This window comes from Myripristis murdjan, chromosome 7 (genome assembly GCF_902150065.1).
Source record: "Myripristis murdjan chromosome 7, fMyrMur1.1, whole genome shotgun sequence".
NCBI classification, from domain to species: Eukaryota; Metazoa; Chordata; class Actinopteri; order Holocentriformes; family Holocentridae; genus Myripristis; species Myripristis murdjan.
Window position 1 is genome coordinate 33,193,885 of NC_043986.1, and position 24,401 is coordinate 33,218,285.

Here is a 24,401-nt window from a genome sequence, read left to right on the forward strand (position 1 = left end):
AGAGAGAGAGAGAGAGAGAGAGAGAGAGAGAGAGAGAGAGAGAGAGAGAGAGAGAGAGAGAGAGAGTCACTAATCTGTAGATCCCTGCGTTGCTTGGTCCTTTACAACGTCAGATTAAATCTGGCCGGGGGAGGGAGGGGGGCACCAAGACATATCACGAATACAGGACTTCAGTATATTATGTAATGTTTGACACGTTACAATCCTCTCCATTAGATGCAATTAGAGACTCAAATAAACCCCGGAAATCTGTCCTTCCTCCAGTGGAACTAGTACATCTTGTCGAGGCTGTATGACTATGGGATTATGGTGATGTACCAGAACGGACACCAAGGAGGGGTCTGCACTGTCGCAAGTTTTCATGTCATCGACCCCGACGGAGCAAAGATCCCCGCTTGGCTCAACCCCAGAGACCCACATGAGAGGAGTGTAGTTTCGTGTGCTATTTAGTTGTGTATGTAACCGTGCAGCGCCTAGAGTGAAAACAGTAATGACAACAGCTAAAATATATCCTCCAACCTATAATGTTTCTGGTGAATCAAATTACCGTGAAATTTAACGATTCCTCATGGTGTTGGAGACCCTGGAGAACCCTTTCAGACATCCCTGGGTGACCCCACTTGAAGATAAAAATGATAAAAATTAATATTGTAATTCCTCTCTTACAAATATCAAATATGACAGCATATCTGTAAATACTTCTCCAACTCTGTCAAAAGCTTATGGTGATACAAGTGGATAAAACAGCTATCAGAGACATGCACTAAGTCCCTATAGAAATATTTTAGGGATGTTACAGTGATGCCAAAATGATTCAACAAAGCACAGTGGCGCTTATACTACTCACTGTTGAGAATATTATACTCAGAATATCATAAGAATATTACAGTGATGTAGAGCCACATAAAATACCATGTAGTAAGATAAAGAATATTGAATAAGCTACCAAAGTAATACAGGAATCTTATATAGGCATTATATACTGTATAGTCAGGAACTAAAATTCCAAAAAGTGCACTTATTTTAATACTTATCATACACTTGGAAATTGGAAATGATTGAAAGTTAATAATAATAATAATAATAATAATAATAATAAAGAGCTGTCTTATTTTTGTGCTTCATCTCTATAATATTGTATTTAGATGTCATTTTCATCCACATTTTATCAAACTTAACCACTTGCAGTGCTCATGCCAGATGGGGGACCAGCGAAAAGCATTGTTAGCTATTAATAAATAATTAATCAAGCATTGTTCTTGCTTTAGGTGCGGTAGCTGCAATAGTTAACTGTTAATAAGTGCATATTAAATGATTTATTAAACTTACTGAGTCAATGTTCTCTCTTAAGATCAGGAAGCTGCAAAAAGCTTAATTAACTTGTTATAACTAAATATTTAACTGCTAATAAATGAATAATAACTTTTTTAAAACCCTAATATAGCAACAAAAAAGCCTAGTAAAGGTTTAACAATGACAGAATAGGTAAGTTACCAAGACTCAGTAAATGTGTTTGTAATGCTATTATAAACAATTATAATAAACACATAAGGCTTTTTATCATTATCATTATTAAGAAACCCATAAACTGTTGACAAGTTTCTCATAAGTGCTTATAAATGCTTTATAATCTAACAATAAACATGTTTAGGAAGCTATTAACACTTGTATAATCTTATTAACACATAATAATGTTAAACATCTTATAAGGACTTACAAGAGCCTTATATGCAATTAATGAATGCTTATTACATGGACCTTAATATAAAGTGTTACTCCACAGAAACACACACACACACACACACACACACACACAGACACACACACACACAGAGACACAAACACACGCACAAAACTGAGGGCACACCTTGTGCCCTTTGCTGATGACAAAAAGCCATCTCAGGTCAAAAGTCATCATCTCTGCACTTAGCACCTTCCACTAGTGATGCTTTGATAAGCTCTTTACACACACACACACACACACACACACACACACACACAATCTTCAATGAGGCTGTTATTAAGAGAATACATTATAGGTCCACTACTGAGAACCACACACAGTAGTAATCACAATATTATAGGAATATTATCAAGATACCAAAGGGGATGCAAATGCCATAATGTCCAAAAAGGCCACTTTTTCACACTGAGGGTCCCAATAGGGAAAAATCTAGGAGATTTATTATATTGCTCAGACTTTTTTTTTTTTTTTTTTTTTTTTTTTTTGTTCTGGACCCCCAGCTTACTTTCACTATAAGGCACATACCCCCATCTGAAGTATTTTTGACCTATAGCCAGGAACACTGTGTCAAGAAGTCCCCCTCCAGGAGCCACATGACCACACCATGACCACACTTTATTTAATATTTGAATTACCATTTCTGTTGAGATTTGAGTTGATGTTAACAATTTTGTTCTCTCTTCACAGGGCATAAACTACTCATGCATGGGAGGATAAATTCACAAAGAGATGAAAATACAATAAAACAGCTGTGCATTTTTTTCAATCTTGGATTCCTGCCTCATCTATCTCTCTCAAACACACTCAGCCTAAGCCACCTACCATTAGATTTTAATCCAACACCCTGATTTCAGGAGATATTTTCATTTGTGTCGCATTCAGACGCCATTCACAAGCACTTAAACACAAGAAATAATACAATAAACTGATATTTAAATACATCATTTTAATAATTGTATATACAATTTTATTGTTTATTTGTTTTATATATAGATTTTTTCCAAATTAAAAAAAAACCCTACTTTCCTGGATTTTGAGATTAAACCATGAAGAAGAAAATGCTAAAAAGATCCCTCATACCACTTCTGCACTGTTACAGTTTCTAGTGGGTTAAAACCAAGCTATTGCAGGAGAGAAGGCACAACCAAGCTATTGCTTGTTTTGCTCAGGACCCCCTGGAAGCCCTTCAAGGACCCCTGGAGGTCCCTGGACCCTACTTTTAAAACCAGTAGACTGCATTATAGGAAACCCTGGGGACTGCAATATCTTCAGCAATCAAATAGGTTCTATATGTGCCACAACACAGCTGCTTTCTTTCAATTCTTCAAAAAAAAAAAGTTGTGAGGGCTGATTTTTTTTTCCCTCATTAAACCTAACCTCATTTATGTGCTGTGGGTAGTAGGTATTGTTGGAGCAGCGCACCTGCCCTGGTTTCTGCTGCCTCACTCTAGGGAAGAGAGATAGTCAGCAACTGTGGATTACAACCACTGTGTCTGCCTCCCCCTGGACCTTCTGCTTGGATCTGCACTCCAAGTCCTTTGATACTAAGACATCAGCAGCGTAGACAGTGCATGCTGCAGTGCACTGCATGGGGACTGCATTTCCTCTCTCTCTCTGATAGACAAACTATTCTTTATTCACTTTTTTCCTCTCACCCTCACGTATTCTCTTCCTCTATCTCTCTGCCCACTCTCACTCAATTTCCCCTGTTGCTCTATTCTTTTTGTCACACGGTAACTTTGTCTTCTCCTACAAAAAACAATCTTTCCTTTCTCCTCCCAGACCCCCCACCTCCACAACACATACATTCACACACACTGCATTTGATTAACTTGTAATCAAGGTTTTGTACATTCTACTTTGGATGTTGTAGAGCCAGTACAAGTTGCTTTCCATGGTAGAGCTGCAGTATCCCTATATCATTTCCATAGGATAGTTTCCATATTGTGGATTATTATTTTTTTTTTTTTTAATTTATTAAAGACAGTAAAGATCACTCCCTTCTCTTCTGAATGCACTTTAATACATCTTTTATACTGTGACATATGGCCACATCTGTTTAATAGGAAAGCTTTGCTGCGCTAAATAAAAGTGGAAAGTATAAAAGGCCCATTATGCAGTTCCAGTCAACTGACATGTCATGTTTTTTTTTCCTGTGTAAATTAGATAAGCCATGCATTTTCATACCTGACAAAAGATTTTTGCATAACTCACACAGATTTTATCAGGATTTTTTCTCTCTCTCTCTGAACCACTTGAGAGAGATTTTCTGCTGTGCTTTGCTTGATTGATATCAGTCCAAAGGAAAAAAAAAAAAAAAAAAAAAAAAAGGTGAGCACAGGTGAAGGGCAGAGGAGTGAGCTCTCCGTTCTCTTTTCCAGCAACACCCTGCTTCACATCCCTGCAGTTACATATATTCAGAAGCCGTCCAACATAGTGGCAGTGATAGTGACTTTATAAAACAAAAACAAAGTCCAGCTCGTGAGTTGTGCCATACAGCGATGAAAATCATATTATTATTAAACACTTTCGTTAGATATTAATACCTTATTAAACCAAAAATTTAAACACTTTTTGTTTAATTTCAGTATTATCATTTGGTTCATTCTGTGGAGGTGCGCCAGAAGTAGAACCCCACCCCTCTCTGCGCCTCGTCTCCATGGAAACACTAACAAACGTGTCAGGTTGACTTCTGCTATCTTAACTCGAAGGGAAAGTTATCTGGGAGAATATTTGGTCAAGAGTCGGATTACAGGAAAAACCCGAAGTAAGGTAACGATAAAGTATTTCCTAACTGGATGTATGTGAATATTCGACTAGGACTAAGGAGCATTTGACGTTTTTCTAACTTTGGCTCGTGCGGGGAGATACGTGCATTAAATGTCATTCAAAAATCAAGCAATTCAATGTTTATTTGCTTTTCGAAAAAAAAAAAAAAAAAAACACGTATTCCATAAAATATTTCTCAACATTTCTGAGGTAATAAGAACTACTGTTCAGTTCGGCATACACATCATGTACCGAGCAGCTTTTATTTCACTGAAATTGCAACTTTTCATACATGTTGGTTCACTCAACAGTTTGAGGTAGCTAAGAGTTTGTGGGTGAAGCTAACAAGCAAAGTCACCGCAAAGTCACTGCTAACACTCATATTAAATGCTGCTATCTGGATTAGACGTATGCCGAGTTGGAAAATGGCTCGTAAAGATTCAGCAAAGGTATTTTTATCCTCTTTTGTGAGGTAGTAACCTTTGCCGATAAGCAAGGCCACATAAAGTTATTCGATTTTAGTGTGAGGTTCGCTCCAAACAAACTACCAAACAAGGAAAAAATGCTGTCTAGCTTTTAGGTAGCCTAATGTTATCTTTCGGAGTTTTTGGTTAAATGTAACGTGCTATGTGTTCACCCACATAAGGTGAAATGGAGGTACCTGGCAGGCAAAGTCTGTCCGAGGAGACTGGAGGTGAGTTTGTCTTATTTGGTTGTTTTAATAGACTTTTTCACAGCAGCCATTTTGACATGAAATAGCAGGTAAACACATGTGTTGCTAATGACATTCATTTAGGTTGTTTTTCATGTCGGTGTAACAGAGCCATTCTAGTGAGCCAGCATGCACAACACCAGGGCCTTAGCTCTGTTACACCCACAGTAAATGGAACTGGGCCTTAATTAATATCATTAGTAAACCCTGTGTTTACCCTACTATTTCACGTCAAAATGGCTAAAGTGAAGAAACCGGCAACACGATTAATTATAAATTAATCACGTGGCTGCATGCATTGTCTGTGTAACATTATAGCTCTTTGTCGTAGGAGACTAGAGATTGCTGTGAATAGCCTCAGTTGTTGTTAAATGTCCATTTCAGATGATGACACAGGTGGGGAAACCTTCAGGGAGGAAGACCCAAAGATTCCTCCTGATTTAGAGTGGTTGGAAGACTTGTATGAGTGGGTATCTTAACTTGTCTGTGAGTCATAGGCTATCTGCTGAACACTAAAATACAGTTAACCAGCCCTTTTTAATATCACAAAATAGCTGCTGTGCTGATATCTCATTTTAACAGTATCTAGACAGGAGATTGAAATTACATGAGTCAATTTTACTGCACTGGACGTTTTCACAGCAAACTAATTTTCTGTGTTTTGCAGTTATGGGTTTAAAGTGATATCTACATCATAAGCCATTATAACAAGAATCCATTCAACTGCAAATAACTCCAGGCTTGACAGGCTTGTAATTTTATGCATGTATGTACAGTATAATTGCATTTTGCATTAACTATGCAACCTTTCCCAAATGTCATTTTGCATCTGCCCCAAGGGAGGACAGTGATGGTGACCTTGCGGTGGCAGCCGACAATGGTGGGAAGAGGAGTTATGCCGAGACAGCACGGATGTTCAAGCTGAGACGAAACCTGGACCAGCTGGACTGTTTTCACCGACAGAAGGAGCATGACGTGCTGAAAGCCAGGTCTGGACCTGGCAACCAGCGGACCTCTGGAGCTCGGGCCTTAACCTAGATAGAACAGGAATGAAATGAAACATTTGGGCTTGAGTTTTTACAACAAGATGGGATCCAAAAGTCAGTAGGATCCAAAAGTCTGGGTCCACGACCAAAAGTGTTTGCTTCCTTTATTTTTGTCAAAAGCTATTTTTTTTTTTATTCAGTTGACACTTCTTATTTAAGAATTACTTATTTAGAAACCGATACAAACAGATTCGTGAGAAATGCTCATATGAAAGTGAAATACATCTGATTATCTTGTTCACACACCATTTGGTAGGTTTTCTCAAACTGTTGTCACACCAATATTTCATTCAATTACTAACACGTGTATGCCCATAATACACTGTGAGAGTTGTTTTGATCTTTTAACAACTAATTCCAGATACTGACTGAATTAATATTGCCATTTATGCATTACTGCTGGTACGGTTGGTACTGCAAATTCTTCAACACTGAAAAAACACTTGCGTTGAAAAACAATTTTCCAGTCATTCAGTGTCAAAACAGCTTTGTTCGGGGTGCAAATATTCTTTTAAGCAATGAGTTACCTGTTCCACCAGGTAAGCCTAAAGTGACTATAACACCTGATGACTAGTATATCATGCGAAAATGTTTCAGGACAGATTAGCATCTAGACAGATTAGCATCTGGACCTATAATAATATAATACAAAGCTAGCTGGACAAAGAACAACCTACTCTAGTTGATAAAAGTCACTTGACAATTGGCAAACTGTGGTCATAAATGGAAAATAAGTCCAAGGAAGAGCAAAGAGCGCTGACTTGCATGGTTTTCCCCCCAGTCACTAGATCTCAACACCACTGAACATATTTGGGGACATTTGAAAAGGCAAAGGTGAAACATCCTGACACACTGTGGGATGCTCTAAAAGAACACTAGAAATGTAAATAATCACAGTCTACAAAAATTGGTAGAAACTGGTAGTGGGCATGTCATTACTAAGAAATTCTGATCTTCAGCAAATACTGTTTTGTTTTTAGTGAAAAACAATATGCATTCTTGTTTTGAGATGTATCATTTTAATACAAATATTCATTCTTTTTTTTTTTTTTTTTTTTTGATAAAATTATATAAGAGAAGTGTTCTTGGTATTGGATTCAGACTTTTGAACCCAATTATATATTGGTCAGTGTTTGTTGAGACAAAACATCGAGCTGCAGGATTCTATTTTTTTTTTTCTCTCTCTCTTGGTGTCATACTCAAAGTGGTCTCGCTTCCTGCCCTCCTCAGATAGGGCCAATCATTTCTGTACCAAGTGATTCAACAAATGATAGGAAATCATTTCAGCTGAAGTGAGAGCCTTTCCCATAATGTTCCTTCTCCCCTCTTTTTATTTGTCTGAACTGCAAAGCCATTAAGCACCCAATGAACTGTGATGCAGGCCCTAGCACAAATGAAATGTCTGTCATTTTCCTCCAAACAAAAAAACAAAACAAAACAGAAAAACAACACAGGCCAGTGTGTAGCTATTCTTTGTTCTAACCATATATGAATAAGAACTTAAGAGCACTCTCAAGCACTTGGCTTTTAACCAACGTACAGTTTTTGCCAACATCATGTGCTATGATTTTCCTTTTGTGAGAGGGCTTCTTTCCAGTTACAGATTGTTGTGTTGCACTCCATTAGACTGCAAAAAGAACATTGGGCTATTCAAGGCTGTTGAGATGTGTCTGTGTGTGTGTGTGTGTGTGTGTGTGTGTGTGTGTGTGTGTGTGTGTGTGTGTGTGTGTGTGTGTGTGTGTGTGTGTGTGTGTACGTGTACGTGTGTGTGTGCGTCCACTATCTACTTAAGAGTATCTTCATTAAAGTACCTTGCCGGTCTAACAGAATTGCTTTCCTTTTGTTGCAACATAGCCATTAGGAAATTCTTCAGCCAGATGCCATGGATCCACTATACCGCCAATGACCATGAAAATGTTACTTGTGATTGGTTTTGGTTTCAGGTGTTCTACTTGGTCAACAGTACCCATGCGGCTTGTTTTTGTTTCTTTGTCCCCATAGAGAAGAGCTAAAAGTCTGTCGTCAGAACATTGTTGACTTGGAGAGGCAGAGGGACAAGTTGGAGCAAGAGATAGAACGACAGAAAGAGGAAGACAACAGGTGAGTTCAGGTCCCAATCCTCATCAGGTACTGCATATTTTGGGGTCTTTCAGTTATTTTGTATTTATCACTGTACATTTAAATTTTATTTTGGCAGTGTGGCAGTGTTGCGTTTGCGAGCCCAGCATAGGCGCTTGTGTGAGGAGCTACAGAGAGAAGAGGAACTGGAAGGCCACATCAACACCAACCTGAAGCAACAAGAGTGGGTATTGCTTTAATGGCAAAAAGGTAGCAGAGATCTGCCTATTGTCTAGGGTTAGACTAATACCAGGGATAGTCTATACTAGGGCTGTAGTCTGTTAGTCGACTTGTCGATTTATTGGTCGATAAGTTCTTGGTCGACCAAAATCTGATTGGTCGATTATTTGTCGTGTTAATTTTATCAGGAGTAAAGCACTAAGTGCTAATGGGGGTGTTTTCAGCACACCCTGTTTCACAGGTAACAGTCTGTCTTCAGAACACCCCCCTTGTTTTCACAATTTTGGATTAGCCCAACCCACTGGCGGAGACAGATAGGTAGGCCCGTATGTTCTGAATTGAAGAAAAAATTAGGCCTGGTTTTCTGAATATTTGCTTAATTAAGAATGTTTAATGAACATTTAGACCTCTACCATGTCAAAGACGTTGTCAGTGTGGCAGCATTTCACCAAAATAGATGGAAAAAAAGTCGAATGTAAACTTTGCAAACAACGGTTTGTGTATCACAGCTCAATGACCAACATGGCATATCACCTAAAAACGGTACGCTAACTCCATCAGTTTTGAGTATAAACATATCAGAATTGGCATATTTCAAAGTTTTAGTCTAATAATCGTTTTATAACTGCAGGAGCACACACCCACGACTACGGCAGCTTGACATAGTACTGTTTTCAGAAATCATAGATACTTATCATAGCTATGATATTGCGTAAGTGCACGTGATGCAAGGCTGTCAGGGCCGACCGACTTTACTATGTCTTTCAGTGCAAAATAATGGTCAAATAGGTCAAAAACGATTTAATATACTGCAAATACTTGTTGTTTATGTTTTTTTATAATTCATTTAGGCGGACAAGGCTACGAGGTAGGTTACTGCCCAGTTAATTAATCTAAAAATAGTAACTTTTTTTTTTTGTTTGTTTGTTTTTTTTTTTGTTGTTTGTTTTGTTTTTTGGTATTCCTGCCGCCCCCCGATTAGTCGACTTTTGGTCGAAATTTCAGGACTTCAGTTGACCAAGATTTTGTTTGGTTGACTACAGCCCTAGTCTATACAGGGAGGTATTCCACCTACAAGAATATGGAAGGCCACCTGCAGGGGATGACATGAAGTGCTAAAACTGGGCTAAACAGCATCAAATGAACAACAGTCAATGGTACTATTCCAGAAAATCATCTCTCTAAATGACATTTTTTATTATGCACTTGTGAAAATGACCACAACGCCAGCTAAGATGATACACACCTCTATGTGCTTAGATGAATGAAATCTGGAACCTTTTTAGTTTTGCAAGCACAGATTACACATCACCTTATGATTGTCTTCATTAGAAATATGCAGCCATGGAAAAATGACAGTAATAGTCCAGTTACTGGTAAATATTTGGAATTATATGTAGTGATCATTTTAGAGCATTTAGTCCCATTAAAGACTGTGGATTTTGCTCTTTTTTCCATTTTTTAGCAAGTGCTCAGCACCGCCCCCAATGACCAGAACACTATACTGCAAACTTTTTCTGTCTCACAGCAGTCAATGGCTGTGGTTCGGCATTTTCCAATGCATTATTTACATATGGCTGGTATTAGCCTTTTATTAAATTTGTGATAGTAGGGAGGGCCATTTGTGGCCATAGTTATTGAATATTATTATTTTTCTCTAACCAGATGTTCTTTCCCCCTGACAACAGTACATCTCTGGAGGAGATACTTGCAATTTGACACATACTTGGAATTTGCTTGCATGAAAACAGTCTAGATACTATGTACTGACACAAAATATTGTCTGTTTGCCTCACTGATTTATTCTGAGTATTGTATTTTTTTTTTTTTTTTTAATGTGCTCATGATTTTGCCAGTAAAAAAAGAGTGAAAAAATAGTAGCGTCATTATCTGCCTTCAAAAACCCGCTGTGCTGGCACATACTCATTGGCAGTGACCATGTTTGACTGTCTCTGTCTTTGTGTCTATGTCCTCCACCTCATCAACCACATGGCCTCCTCCTCTCCTTCCTCCTCAGATTGGAGCTGTGTCAGGTGGAGGTGGAGCTGGGCAGGTTCTGTTTGCTTCGACAGGAGGTGGAAGAGGAGGAGCAGGTCTTTGAGGCCCTGAAGGCCCAGCGGGTGGTGGCAAGGCTGCAGAAGGAGAACAACGTCAGCCAGAGGCTACAGCGCAAGATTCAGCATGTCAAGGAGTAGGGAAACTACCATCCTTCCATTTGCCCTAACACTATATTTTGTCAGTGACAAGTATACAGTTAATAGTTATACATGCAAAATCGAAAATGATTGCACTAGACATGGCAACTAAGAAAAAGCAAGGCATCTCTCACATATTACTAAAATATTACTCAAAATAATAAATCTGTTTCTGTGAAGCAGGATATAAACACAAGATAATGCCTTAAAAATTTGTTACAAATACAGATGTCACACTTAGGAAAATATTCCCATAATGTTATCAATATAACAAAACATTTGCTTGGAGATATAAACAATAGTACAGTACACAATAAACCCTAACCTTTTCACAATAAACAACAATACACCTTATTATTATTGTTAATGACTGTTCAGGGTTCAAAGGGATAAACAGTATAAACATAATTTCTATAAACCACAATTATGCAACACAACTGTTATATCCATCACTGACAAACTAATTTACAACAACCAGTATAGCCTATTGGAATCTCACTGAGCATCCCATCCCATTATATCATCTTTGGCTGGTTTAGCGTCCTAATGTAAGTGCATTCAGCCTTCTTTAGAAATGTATGCAGTCATAATGTTCTCACAGCAAACTCATTAGTATACATCAGCTTGTACATAACCACTGGATATGGCACTTTTCCCAAAAGTTACACAGAAGCATGCAATGACTTTGAATGACGTCTGACATGAGGAGTCAAATGACAGTCCACATATTACAAGTAAATTGGTCAGATGCGCATGAACTGATGAAGCCCCTTGGATAAGAGGCGAAACGTCTTCCTAAGACAAATACAAGTCCAGTTGCCTACGATTCATTTTTTGCCCAAAGATTACAAGTAAACTGGCCTTCATCACAGTACCTTTTATGTCTATGCGAAATATCATTCCTGTGTGCAGGCTTGTATTGGACTTTTCTGTAGAAATATTGATTTTTTTGTTTGAGGGAGAGACTGAAGGTTTTTTCTATGCTTTTTCAGCAAAACCTATGAGAAACCCATAGGGAATTGCTTAGCTACATGAGCTTTGAGCACTGAGATTATTGCTGTATAAATATTGACTCACTTTTGTGTCTGTGTTTGTGTGTGCATGTGTGAATGTATTTGCTTATAGTAAACAGCAAGCCATGCACAAGATAGACGAGTCTCAGTGTCAGAAGAAAATTGAAGAAGCTCCGGCAGGCCACAAGAAAGCTGCTAAATACCTGAAAGAGACCATTAAAAGGTAACACTCTTTCCAGCTGGGTAACTATTAAATGAGGCTTGAGCATGAACCATTAGTCAATAGAGACTTTGTAGATGCAATCAGAAATCCCCTAGCAGCCATGGTTGGTGCCACCTCGGAGGACCTATTGGAGAATTCACACATCATGTTTGTTCTTGGCTCATAATGTCAAAATATGTTACAAGAAGGCAGGACAAAATTTCATAACATGTGTGTGTAAATCCCTACAGTAATGTTATAGCTATAAGTGAATAGAATTATAAAGTAAATTTACTGTTACAGTGACACAGTAAAACTCTGTTTGCTCAAGCCCTATTTGCAACTCCAAACCACTGAGTTTTGGTTTAGAAGAGTCAGTTTAACCTATAATTGGCTTTGTTAGCTAGTTAAAGGTAGCTAACAAGATAGCTTAGCAAAGCAAGGAATATCAGTGTTGATAGGCACTGCCAGGTATTAACAACATAATGTTAGCCACAAGACCCTGATAGTTATAGTTATATTCCATTGTATTCTGAGTTGGTATCTTCAGTTTCTAATTAAAAGCATGGAGAAACATGGATGTGCACAGATAGCCAGTGTTTTTGTGGTAGTGACATGAATTTGACAAGTAGCCTACCTAAGGTCCTGTATTACACAAGTAAAGTAAATTTAAATTTATGGAAAAATATTGCAAAAAATATTAATAGGAGATTGCGTCAGTTTAGTTGACCTGATACTATGGTTAGCTAACGAACTCTATACTATAAGTACTAAACTATAAGTAAGATTTTGCCATTGTGAAAGCTCTCTTAGCCTAGGCGTAAGCCCTTTTCACATCATAGCCCTAGGCTAACTAAGGCCTGGGCTAACTGTAGCCCTTGGCTTAGTTACACCTTAATATCAGTCGGTACTTATCAACCCTGGGTTAACAGTTAGCCCTGGGTTAAGGATTCAAAGTAGAAAATCAAAACCCAGGTCCATGTCCTTAGAACACTTGCAGCCTAGTATTGATTGCTTTTCATAAGCATTTTATTATTGTTGTTCTAACCTTGATTTTAACCTAGAGACCTTCGTCCCAAGTGTTTGGGGATGACCCTGCAAACTAGGGGCTCAGGCTAAAGTCAGGGTTAGCCCATTTTGGAATGTGCCGGTATTGTGCCAGTGTGAAAGATTTCTTAGCCTGGGGCTAACAGCTTCCTTAGTCTGGGACAGAGGGAACTGTTATCCCTAGGCTAGGTGCAATTTTAAAAGCCCTATTTCCCGCAGTAATCTATGGTGTTTTTGATTATTTTCCAGCTAAAATGTAAGGTGAACAATATTTGTACAGAACAGTACAGAAATGTACAGTGTGTTTTTTCTCATATGTTGAATATAGCATTTATATTATGAGTTGTTAGGACTAACTTAAAAGATGTTCAGCTCTTTGGAGTTTATAAATTATAACACGATAAAATCCCAAACAGTTCTATGTTATTTTTGTGTGTATATGTACTTGTGCAGTAATAGAGCTTATGAATATATGTCTCTTTTGGATTCAGGATTCACCAGCAAGAGGCTGAGAAAGAGCAGCAGAGCAGGGAGTTAATTCAAAGGAGGATCCAAGCCATTGAGTCTCTGAAATCAAACATAGCAGCTACACAAGTAAGCCAGAGAACACTCCCTCACTGGAACTGTAGCATAATGGAAGATGCCATGACCCTGAGGTTATTGTTTTAGCAGTGGGGAGAAATACAAGCATCAGCTATGTGTGGTTTTAACGCCTTCTATGGCTACCACATTTTAGTGCATTATATGGGCACTCGTAAGGTAACATAATGCACTTCGAATTCCTATCCTTATGCTTCTAATAATATAATGAATTATATCAGCACTCTTAATGTTTTGTAGTTGTAGCAGTTAAAATTCATATGATGTGGTAATAAGACATCATGAAGGAATCGTAAGCACACTGTGAGTGCATGAAAATGATTATAATCTGTTTATGATATAACTAACTCAACATGCCACTAACATGTGGTTGAGTACTTTCAGGTTAAATATATAGTTAAAGTCATGATATGAAAATATATATTTTCTGTTGTTTATCCGATAATTATATTGCAAGAAAAGTTTGAGGCTGGCTGCCATGGATTTCAAATCTGCTGGAATTTTGTTACAATACCAACTGACAATTACTACTGCTTACCACATACAGTACTAATGAAGTGCTACCAATACAAATTATTACTATGGCAGAAGCATGTTATGAACCTTTATGACTTTTTATTTATCAGAGATCATCAGACAGCCTTTTAATGTCAGTTGGACAACCTGAAATTACAACCCTAAATACCTAGTCATGAAAATCATAAGATTACTGTGTTCATTCATTAAAAGCTATAATGCTTTATAGTGCTGATATAACGTAGGCATCAAGTGCTCTTATAAGGTATTACATGTGATTTACGATTCCATATTAGTACCCCTGCAATGCTTTGTATTCTTTCAATTCCACTGCTTCAGCTTGGTTCAAATATCAGCATGGCGATTTTTCAGTTTTTTAAGTTTTGTGGTGGGCACTTAAGCTTTTCAAAAAAAAAAAAAAGAATAAAAGAAAAAAGAATATATGTGTGTGTGTGTATATATATATATAGATAGATAGATAGATAGATAGATAGATAGATAGATAGATAGACATAGATATAGATAAATATGCTTTGATGCTTTTAGGGAGATTTTATTTATTTATTCTTTTTTCCCATTTTTAGGAATACAATTAGGTAGCAATCAGGCAACTGACTCATTTCAGTTCTAACAAAACTCTCCTAGCTGATGACTGCAATATTAATGTGCTTGCCATAGTCATTTTACCAGGCCATCATCAACGGATTTCATGCTGATTTTTTCCATTTCATTTATTATCCATTTGGTGTTCTAGGAAGAAATAGTTACTGTACACAACATCTATCCATCTAGTCCAAATATTTAACATACAATGAAGTTTAATGAAAATGTATTTGACCAGATTAATTTTCGTGTTGTTTCTCCAGGAGAGCTTACAAGCCCAGCAACACAGAGCCAAGGCAAATGCCCAGAGGAAAGAACAGGAAGAGAGACAACTGAGAGAATCCCTGCAGGCCCAAGGCATCAACAGTATCAAGCATATGCACCAACAGAAACAAATAGAGGAGCTTCAACGAAGAAAACAGTGTGTTCTGTCCTCCTCTCCTCTCCTCTCCTCTCCCACATCCACGTCCTCCACTCCTACTCCATGCAGCCCATACGTGGGTGTTATCTCTTACTGTATGCTGAGGAAAACATGACCCCATTTCATCATAATGCGATGTTGTTCGATTTGCTCCTCTCAGGGAATTCGAGGAGAGGCAGAAGTCAAAGAGGGTGGAGATTGTGGCCAAAATCCTCCAGGAAGAACAGCTGGAAAAGAGGAGCAAGAGGCAAGAGGCACTGCTGTTCAAATCCGCCCACAAAGACAAGGCCCCGTATCAGGGTAGGGCCAGAGAGAAGCTGTTGCACTACATGGGCCCAACCCCTCCCACTGCCACTGAGGAGAGAGCCAGAGCAGTGAGTGTTTGATAACGTCTGAATTGTCACTTCTGAAATAAATTTGATATGTACAGACACATTCTTAGCAGAGTATTTACCCAACTAATGGGCCTTCACCTCTTCAACTCTGCCATGCCCATGCTGGGTTGGCCTTTGCTGCATGGCAGAATTTTTTTCAGAAACACAGAACTAAACTCTAGTGATGATTCCAAGGTTTCCAAATATCCCAAGTATGTCCTGCTGAATTATGGTGGAGATGTGTATAAAATGATGCACAAGACATCTGAATATTATTATTTTTTTTTTTGTGAGTAATGCTACAAACAGCAGATACACAATATGAAAGTGCCATTGTCCTACAGTATGGATTTTTTTTTTTCACTTTGAAACTACTTAAGATAGATAGATAGATAGATAGATAGATAGATAGATATACTTTATTGATCCCAAACTGGGAAATTCCCCTTTTTTTTTTTTTTTTTTTTTTTTTTTTTAGGTAGATAGATAGGTATTCTTTCTTGATCCCAAACTGAGAAATTCCCAAGGGGAACTTTAAGGGACAATTAGACTTCAAGGGGTTAAAATATAATATAACAAAAGCAAATTACACTCAATTTAATATCACGTTATTGATTAGATAGATAGATAGATAGATAGATAGATAGATAGATAGATAGATAGATAGATGTTTTTGTGCTAATTTCTCTTGTTATTTTTTGCTTATTTGCTATTTGATGTTTTTCCCATTTTTTGAAAGAAATCAATTGAATTTGCTCAGGTGTCAGGAGGTAAATTGTATCATGCTGGCTACAGTAAATATACAGTCACAGTGGTTATGATTACATAGTAGTGAATGAAAGTAGTTACTGAAGACCTTCATGGTCCAGAAGAAATATTCTATTCACAAGTACAGTAATTCAAATGTGTGTATGTGTGATCAGCAGCAGAGAGAGTTCAGTGACAACAGCAGCTCTTCCTCAGTGACCTCTGACACTGAAGACCTGGAGGAGATCCCAAACCAGGACAAGAAGCAGCAAATCCTTGCCGACAGCCTGATGGAAGCTGAGTTTTCAGGACTGTGGGACCAAAACTACAAGGTGCAATGACAGTCGCTGCAGCCCTGCAAGCTGCTAAAATTAAACACTCATAAATCTTGTCCCATTCACTGCAGACATACCATGTTTCTATAGATATTTTTATTCTATTATTTTCAGCTGCTAAAAGCAGAAGGAATGCAGTCAGAGCCAGTGTCTTCTTGTTGTTTCCACTTATATTCAGCCAGGCAGGTTCAATTGACATGAACCCATAGACTACTGCTTTGAAGGCCAATACCAGCATTTTGTGCCAATATCAAAAACTGATGCACATGACTATTTTTATGCATACAGCAAAAAAAATAAAAATAAAAATAAAAATAAAAAAAAATCAGGTAAAGACCTCTTGATAGATTACCAATATATTATTTAATAGCTGTACAATAAATACAGAATGTTACCAAACTGCATTAAAGGTTCACACATTTTGAAGAAAATTATATTACACCCCCCCACCCCCACTGCCCACTGTTCTGTAGGACAGTAGTGGTGCTAACTTCCGCTCATCCTCTCGTTACTGAGTGCTGGATACTGGCTGGATGCTACCTACCATTCTAACCCTCCTGCCATTGAGATGGACTTCCTGCTGGCTAACATTCTTAAAAATAACCAGCCAGTAATAATATTTAATTTTTCAACATGGGTGAACTATCCTCTTAAAAGACAAAAGTGGCCTTATATGTTAATGTGACCCTCCAAAGAACTATGCCAGGGAGGAATGGTTACACTGGGAGGAAGACTTACCCATAAACAAACATACAAACCTGGCAGCTGTCCAGTACAACCCTAATTTTGTGCTCCGGGCCATTATGCAGTGCCACTGCAATAGTTGAAGGGTGCATTGATCGAGGGCTGATCCGCGGTAATTGTTGAGTGGGGGGAGAGTTTCTAGTTCACAGTTCTAGAAGTGAGCTGCTCTCCATGCTTGAAATCTGTGGCGACAGGCATCACTTCTAATTGTACTGGTGCCTTTGAGGCCTCCAAGTGAACACCGCATTACAGCTTCAGAGCTCTGAGCAAGTGACAAGTCAAGTGGAAACGATCTTTTCTCCTAACATGCAGATCAGAGTTATGCCCTCATCAAAGGCTATGACCCAGTTCTCAACACAGTAGCAGCAATATTAGTGCAAGAAATGTACACCACATAGCCAAATTGCAATGGCTGTGCCATTAACAATGTAGCAAAGCAAATAAGAGAATTCAAGAAGATGACAGTGATGATGAAGATCATGGCAATACTTTTTGGATTTTTAATCAATAGAACAAAGCAGCTCTTTTCAAAGAGCTGCAAGTGAAACACTTTCGAAACATCCCACTTTCCATCAGCTGAAGCTTTACTGGCTGCTCAAACCCAAAATAAACCAAACGAATAAATAACAGTCATGGTATGGATATTTATAGCTTTACACTATAATCATATTATAACATTCTGTCACTTGCATCAAAAACCTAACAGATTTTTCATTTCAATTTTGTAGAAGGTACCCCTCTTTGAGTTGACCTCTTATGGAGCATTTAATTGTTTTGCATCAAGTCACTGAGCCAAAAAAAAGGCTATATATGGAAGCAAGCCAGTCTCCATTCTAATAAAATTCTTTCTCCTAACAAGCAAAGAGAGATGCAAAAGAAAAAACAGCTTTTCACGTAGTTGTTAGTAATAAATGCATCGTCCCCTCGATCCCCAAGAGTGTCCATAGCAGTACTGGGCTGTATATGAATGAATGATTGTTTATTTTGTGTGAATGACAGACATACAAACGAAAAGGATAGGTAAGAAGCCAAAGGCTTATGGTAAACCAACCCCTTGCAACTATTACACTTAAAAGTAATCATGGTGTTAGAGACAAGATCATTAGGCTACTTTGCATATAATACAGAGACCAATTTGAAACATAATTAAGTAAGCGAACATAATTAAGTAAGCAAAACAGACAGTAAAATAGGATGTTCTTGCAGAATTCTTACATTCATATCCAGGGGCGTCGTAGTGGGGGGAAAAGTGGGACTGATTATCCAGGGCCACAATGGAGGAGGGGGGCCCTCGAAAGGCCTGAAATAAAAAGGTGGGCTATACAAGGGCCCAATAAGATTTCTTTTCATGGGGCCCAAAATCCCTGGCGGCACCCCTGTTCATACCACAGTTCATGAGAAATGAGGAATAGCTTATTATAGCTTAATAAAGCAATTATATAAACAAAGACAAACAATCAAACGCAAGAAATTATTGATAAGTTAGATTCACCAATAAGTATTATAACTTAGAATACAATAGTTTAAGTCTATATGGAAACTTAGCCTTCAACACATCAAAACACACAAAGCCTTAAAGCCACATGAACACATCAAAACACACAAAACCTTCATACCCAAAAATACAAAAACTTCATACCCAAAGACCCTTAGCCTATCCCTATGGATCCAAAATTTGCCCATACCCTTTTAGTTTACATTTTTTAAACATTTTTTTGAAATGATAAATATTCTTGCTTTTTTAAATCTCATCTGGTAATCCATTCCATAGTTTCACTCCCTTAACTAAAATGCACACGCTCTTTAGCGTAGTCCGTGCCTTAGGTTGCTGGAATATATATAATATAATATATATAATATATATATGATGATAATACTTATATACTTGTCATGATAATCTTACCAAGCCATCATCTCTGGATGTCATGCTGAATTTCTCATACAGTTCTCTCAATACAGCTACTCTCCATTTGGTGTTTAGCAGGAAGTACTGTAGTTACATAACGTCTATCTTGCTGAGTTCAGACTCTGTGACCAATGGTCACGTAAAATTAAACTCACTTAAAATGAATATCATGCATTTCTGGAAGACTGAGATAGTCAGGTTGTCAACATTCTACTAAGTGCCCATCAGGTTTGTGCACTCTCAGATGAAACAAAATTTTTTCAACGGTCTTTAGGCCTTATGAGGTCTGTGTAACATTTAGAGCCACTACAAAGAAACTGAGAAGCGCACATCTGTCACCAACACTTCATTTAAAGAGTGACTTAACATCAAACCCACATCCACAGCCACATGTAAAGTCTGACCCACTAATGGTGAAAAGTAAAGTGCCTAGTCTTTGGAGGTAGGTGATGTCACCACCTGGTGTACTCTATAGGTGGTGACCTCAGCTGCCACCAAAAACCAGGCACCCTATTTTTTTACCATGAGAGGTCAGGCTTCACAGGGTGCTGTTTAGTTATTCTTTAACTTCTCAAGCTGTGCAAAATCAGCCATTTGTTTTGATAATGACCCTAAACTAGAAAAACACAAGAAAAAAAGATTGTTACGCTTTTCTAAATACAGAAGCTAGAAAAATTGTCAAATTTCATTCAGCTATTAATGGGGCAACATCTTCACACAATGTTAAGTCAATAGTGTTGCCAATTTTACATTACAGTCAGCCAGACACATGGAAGACATCACTGTAACCCCTTTTGAAACCCAGGAGCCTGGGTTTTAATTTGGGGGAGGATTTTGTTGTAATTTTATGAAAAATTTTTCGTAATTTGCTCATGTTTCTTGCTAATTTTTTATAATGTTTTATTAATCTTATGCTTGTTTATTTTTTGTATTTTTAATTGCCTCATTGTCTTTTTTCCCATGATTTGAAAGAAATCAAGTGAATTTGCTCAGGTTTCAAAGATTTAATCAATGTATTCCATAGTCCTATATTAAATGACGTTTTATCTTTTCTTAATTAAATTTTTAATTGATTATGTGTATATGTTTTTATTTCAGCTTACATATTTAGCAACATTAGTGTTGCAATAGTGTTGGCATTGTCTTCCAGAAGGAAAAAAAATGGAATAGAACTGACAAAAATTATTGCAAAACATTTAGGAAGAGGGAGGAAATGAAAGAGATTTTTTTGGTCTAGTGTCACATTTGGTAAATTCTTAACTTACCTTTAATTTGCTGCTACAACATGTCCTACCTCTGCCTTTCCTCTGTCCAGTGCTGGATTTTACAAGACAAGCTATTATAGGTCAATGAATTTTGAGGTAATTGTCTTATCATTTGCCTGTACTATCATTGCCAGTGACTGAAAATGACATTAATAGCTGTTGCTTCCCTCTGATTGGTTACAGAAGAGCCTGGATGAGAGTCAGGCTAAGTTGCTCCAGAAAGAAGCAAAGCAGGAAGTGTCTTTGATACCTGCTGGAAAGCTGAACATGCCTGCTAAAAAAGTTGTTTGTGGAAAAGAGTTTAAAGGGCCTCCTTTTATCGGTAAACCAGATGTCATCCTATTCAAGGTACTACATTGTTTCAATGTCACCTCCTGAATTCATGCTTTTTAGACCAATTATTTCTAAAGTGTATTCCCCTTCTTTGTGCACTAACCCTTCAGTTCTTAATTTTTTAAGTAAATAACACCAGCAACTTTTAAGTGCTGCTTTTTCTTCACCAGTCTTTGTGAGTGGATTATAATAGAAAGTGACTGATTGACTTGAAATGGCTTGTTGCAGGACTTTGAGGTGGGGAAAACATACAAGAAGAAGGTCCTCCTAACTAACATGAGCTACACCACAAACTACTGCAAACTTCTGGGAGTCTCCACCCAGCTCATGGACTTCATCTCGATCAAGTAAGATTGTTGCAGTGGTCACTGTGTTCCTCTTTACAAAGGGAAGTATTCACCACTGGCTGGCACACCTCCACTACTCTTATTAAATGATGCTTGATATGAAACTAACACTCATTATGAGATGACATCACTTTTCAGCAGTCGCTTCGTGATCAGTCCTGTGCTGTGGCATCTTTTTTTTAAAGATTATGTTTTTGGTCATTTCTACTTTATTAGACGGTCATAGTAGAGAGAGACAGAAAGAGGGCAAAAATGCAATATACTAAACTTTGGCATGGATTCATAACAATAGCCTTATAACTAAACAAATAGCCTATTCCTAAAGGGATAGTTCACGAATTTTTTGGAAAAAAAAAAAAAAAAAAATCACTTCCCCCCTAGCTGTTATGTAGGACAATAGTGACACTCTCTTCCTCTCATTGTTATTGAGTGCTTGATACTGGCTGCTCCAAATGCTAACTGTTAGCCTCCTGCCATTGAGGTTGACTTTCCTCTAGCTAACATTCTTAAAAATAAGTTTGAGTCTTATGATGTGTAGCAGATTTTTTGCAGCCCAAAATGGTACAAAAAATGTTAACTGTTTAAAATAAAATCTGGTAGCTAGAACTATTTTCTTGTATCTATGTTTGCAAATGATTCATCGCTCACTTGCTAAAAAAGGAAATTTGGAACCTTGTAGTAGTAGACTTGATGAGAGGAAGACCACATCTGACATCATTGCTAAAGCTCCACAACAGATAGAAGCACTTTGCATCGAGAACTGGTTCCAAATTTAAACCAGTTCCAAAATTCTGATTCCAAGAAATCAGTAAGGAATTTTAATTTTGATTCTGCTCATCAGTTCCTACGAATTGTGCTAATTTCAGTTTGTGTGGTGGCGACATGCACCCTTAATGTTGGTTTGTAGTCTGCAAATAAAACCACCAAAGAAGAATTTTCCATTTACATCTGTGTGGCTGAGCTTATAGTCATGCAAGTGAACGTATGCCTTCCCATCTCCTAAGCTTGTGCGCACTGGTGCTCTTTCTGAACTGGATGGTTTGTTCTGTGGTAAGACAGCAAGAAGACATAGCGAGCAGCAAGCACACAAGTATGGGTAAAGCCGTGCGCCATCATGGACCACAGCAAGTGGTGCTCAAAAGTGTGGTTTCATTTTCAAGGAAATGGTGGGCTGGCACAGTGCAACACCTGTGCCAAACTTCTTTTGACCAAGGGGAGTATGCACTACTAACAGGACAAAACACCTTTGCTAGCATGGAATACAAATCAACAATCAATGTGTGTTTCAGTGAAACACACACAGATATTCCTACTTCTCTCTCGTCAGCACCCACATGGGCTGCAGCTCCCTAAACAGTAAATTAATGGGTTTTTAGACTGTTGCCAATGTTGTCATTTCAGCGGCTTTCAGTGTTACAGTTAAAGTTCAGCAAATGAAAAAAAGAAAAAAAGATTATTGAATCATACATCATTTTTATAATAGCAAGCAAATGAAGCTGCATGAATTTAAGTTCCAAGTAAGCTGTGTGAATGAATATGACTGTACAAATTTTAAAAAACTAAAACTTTTTTTCCCTGTGAAATAAGCATACTGATCTGTTTTGACCCCGCCCTTCAAAGAATCAGAATCGTTAATCATTAAGAACTGGAATCGATAAGCAGAATCAGAATCATTTAAACCCATATGATACCAGCACAAAATTTGCCTTCCATGCTAACAAGATAATACTTACTATTATTACCACTTGGAACCTAGTGGAAAATAACAGGTGCAGTTGAAGAGTCAGTGAGACAGACGTGAGGAATAAATACTGAGGTTGTGTTCTGATTGGATCACTTCACTCTTCACTTTTAATCCCCAGTAAAACTGCTGGTTTGACACAGGACAGTTCAAACAACAGACCTCTCTACATAGAAAGGCCTTCAGATTCTCACAATTTCATGTTTTCTACATTCAGTGATGACAAAAAAAATATTGTCATATAAAATTACTCAGTTTATCATGCTTCTAACAGTGGGACAGACACAGAAAGAGGCCAGCAAAAGAAAATGCTGCAGTGATGTTGTCTATTAACTGGTGGAGACATTTGCTACCAATTAAGGCATTTAACTGTCCAAAGTCAGTGCAACTCTGCTGACAATCAGTCCCTTGAACGTACACAGCTGTAGTCAGGAATACACGCAGGGGACTAACACTCGTTAAGGATTGGGAAGAGGGCCGCCGTTCACCTCCAAGTTTTCTGATGTTGGAATCTTTTTATACTCTGACCCTCTGTGAGGGTCAGTCCTGTGGGCGGTGTGTGCTAACATTTTGACTTATGATAATCATAAAATCACTTTTCTCTCAACATAAATATTATAATGTTTTACATTGAAACCAAAAAACAACAAAAAAACAGATTGTTTTAGTTTGCCACATCAAACAATTTGCTTGTGTATCGCTTTTAAATGCAATGCAATCACATCTTTTAAAAGAGGATGAGGTGGACGTGAAGGCAAAGCCTGTCCTCCCACATATGGATGCCAGCTTGGATCACCACGCTCACAGCTCCTCTAATGAGACTCAGTCCATGAGTCAGTCTACGTCTCTGCTATCTCTTCTCTCTCAGCCTGCCAGCAGCCCACGGGCCGAGCAGAGATGCGTTATTTTGCAGGTCACTCACAATGTATCGCTTTCCCATCAGCCCCTGTGTGACTTGATGTGGTTACTTCGGTCCTCTCTCTCTCTCCACTCTTGTCTCTCTTCTTTCTGCCTGACTGAGACTCCTGGGCTACAGCAGGGTCAACTGATAACTACTGTCGCTGATCCTGAGCCTCACTGCTGCACGAGTTGTCTGAACACATCACTTTCTAGTTCTCACTTTTAAGCCACGTGGGTGTGCGCACGCACGGACACACACACACACACACACATGCTGTACATTCTGTCAGCTTTCTCTGTTGTGTCTTTTTCATGTTACTAATTACAGAACAATACGTTTTGTTTGTATGGGCATTTCTAAAGTGCCATGGCAGTAATTTTAAAGGTTTGGCCCATTTACTACAAGTTACCCAAATTTTACATTGCAACAAATCATGCGGGGGAACTAAAGATCTCACAACTTATAATCAACATCCCTTGATTATCAAAGTTGAATTTTTGTTTGAAACACCCAACTTGTAATGTTTAGCTTCTGTGGCTAAC

General features: G+C 38.1%; 1 protein-coding gene across 1 annotated transcript in view; it reads left to right on the forward strand.

Annotated features, from left to right (window-relative positions):
• The window catches only part of cfap74 (cilia and flagella associated protein 74), a 76,838-nt gene that overhangs the window by 149 nt on the left and 52,288 nt on the right, over nucleotides 1-24,401 (forward strand). The window contains exons 2-14 of the mRNA XM_030054841.1: nucleotides 5,160-5,207; nucleotides 5,610-5,673; nucleotides 6,065-6,214; nucleotides 8,273-8,371; nucleotides 8,469-8,573; nucleotides 10,587-10,760; nucleotides 11,890-12,000; nucleotides 13,518-13,620; nucleotides 15,009-15,166; nucleotides 15,327-15,537; nucleotides 16,464-16,619; nucleotides 20,721-20,885; nucleotides 21,099-21,217. Coding sequence (XP_029910701.1) covers nucleotides 5,160-5,207; nucleotides 5,610-5,673; nucleotides 6,065-6,214; nucleotides 8,273-8,371; nucleotides 8,469-8,573; nucleotides 10,587-10,760; nucleotides 11,890-12,000; nucleotides 13,518-13,620; nucleotides 15,009-15,166; nucleotides 15,327-15,537; nucleotides 16,464-16,619; nucleotides 20,721-20,885; nucleotides 21,099-21,217 — 1,663 coding nt within the window. The remainder of the gene's footprint in view (nucleotides 1-5,159; nucleotides 5,208-5,609; nucleotides 5,674-6,064; nucleotides 6,215-8,272; nucleotides 8,372-8,468; nucleotides 8,574-10,586; nucleotides 10,761-11,889; nucleotides 12,001-13,517; nucleotides 13,621-15,008; nucleotides 15,167-15,326; nucleotides 15,538-16,463; nucleotides 16,620-20,720; nucleotides 20,886-21,098; nucleotides 21,218-24,401) is intronic.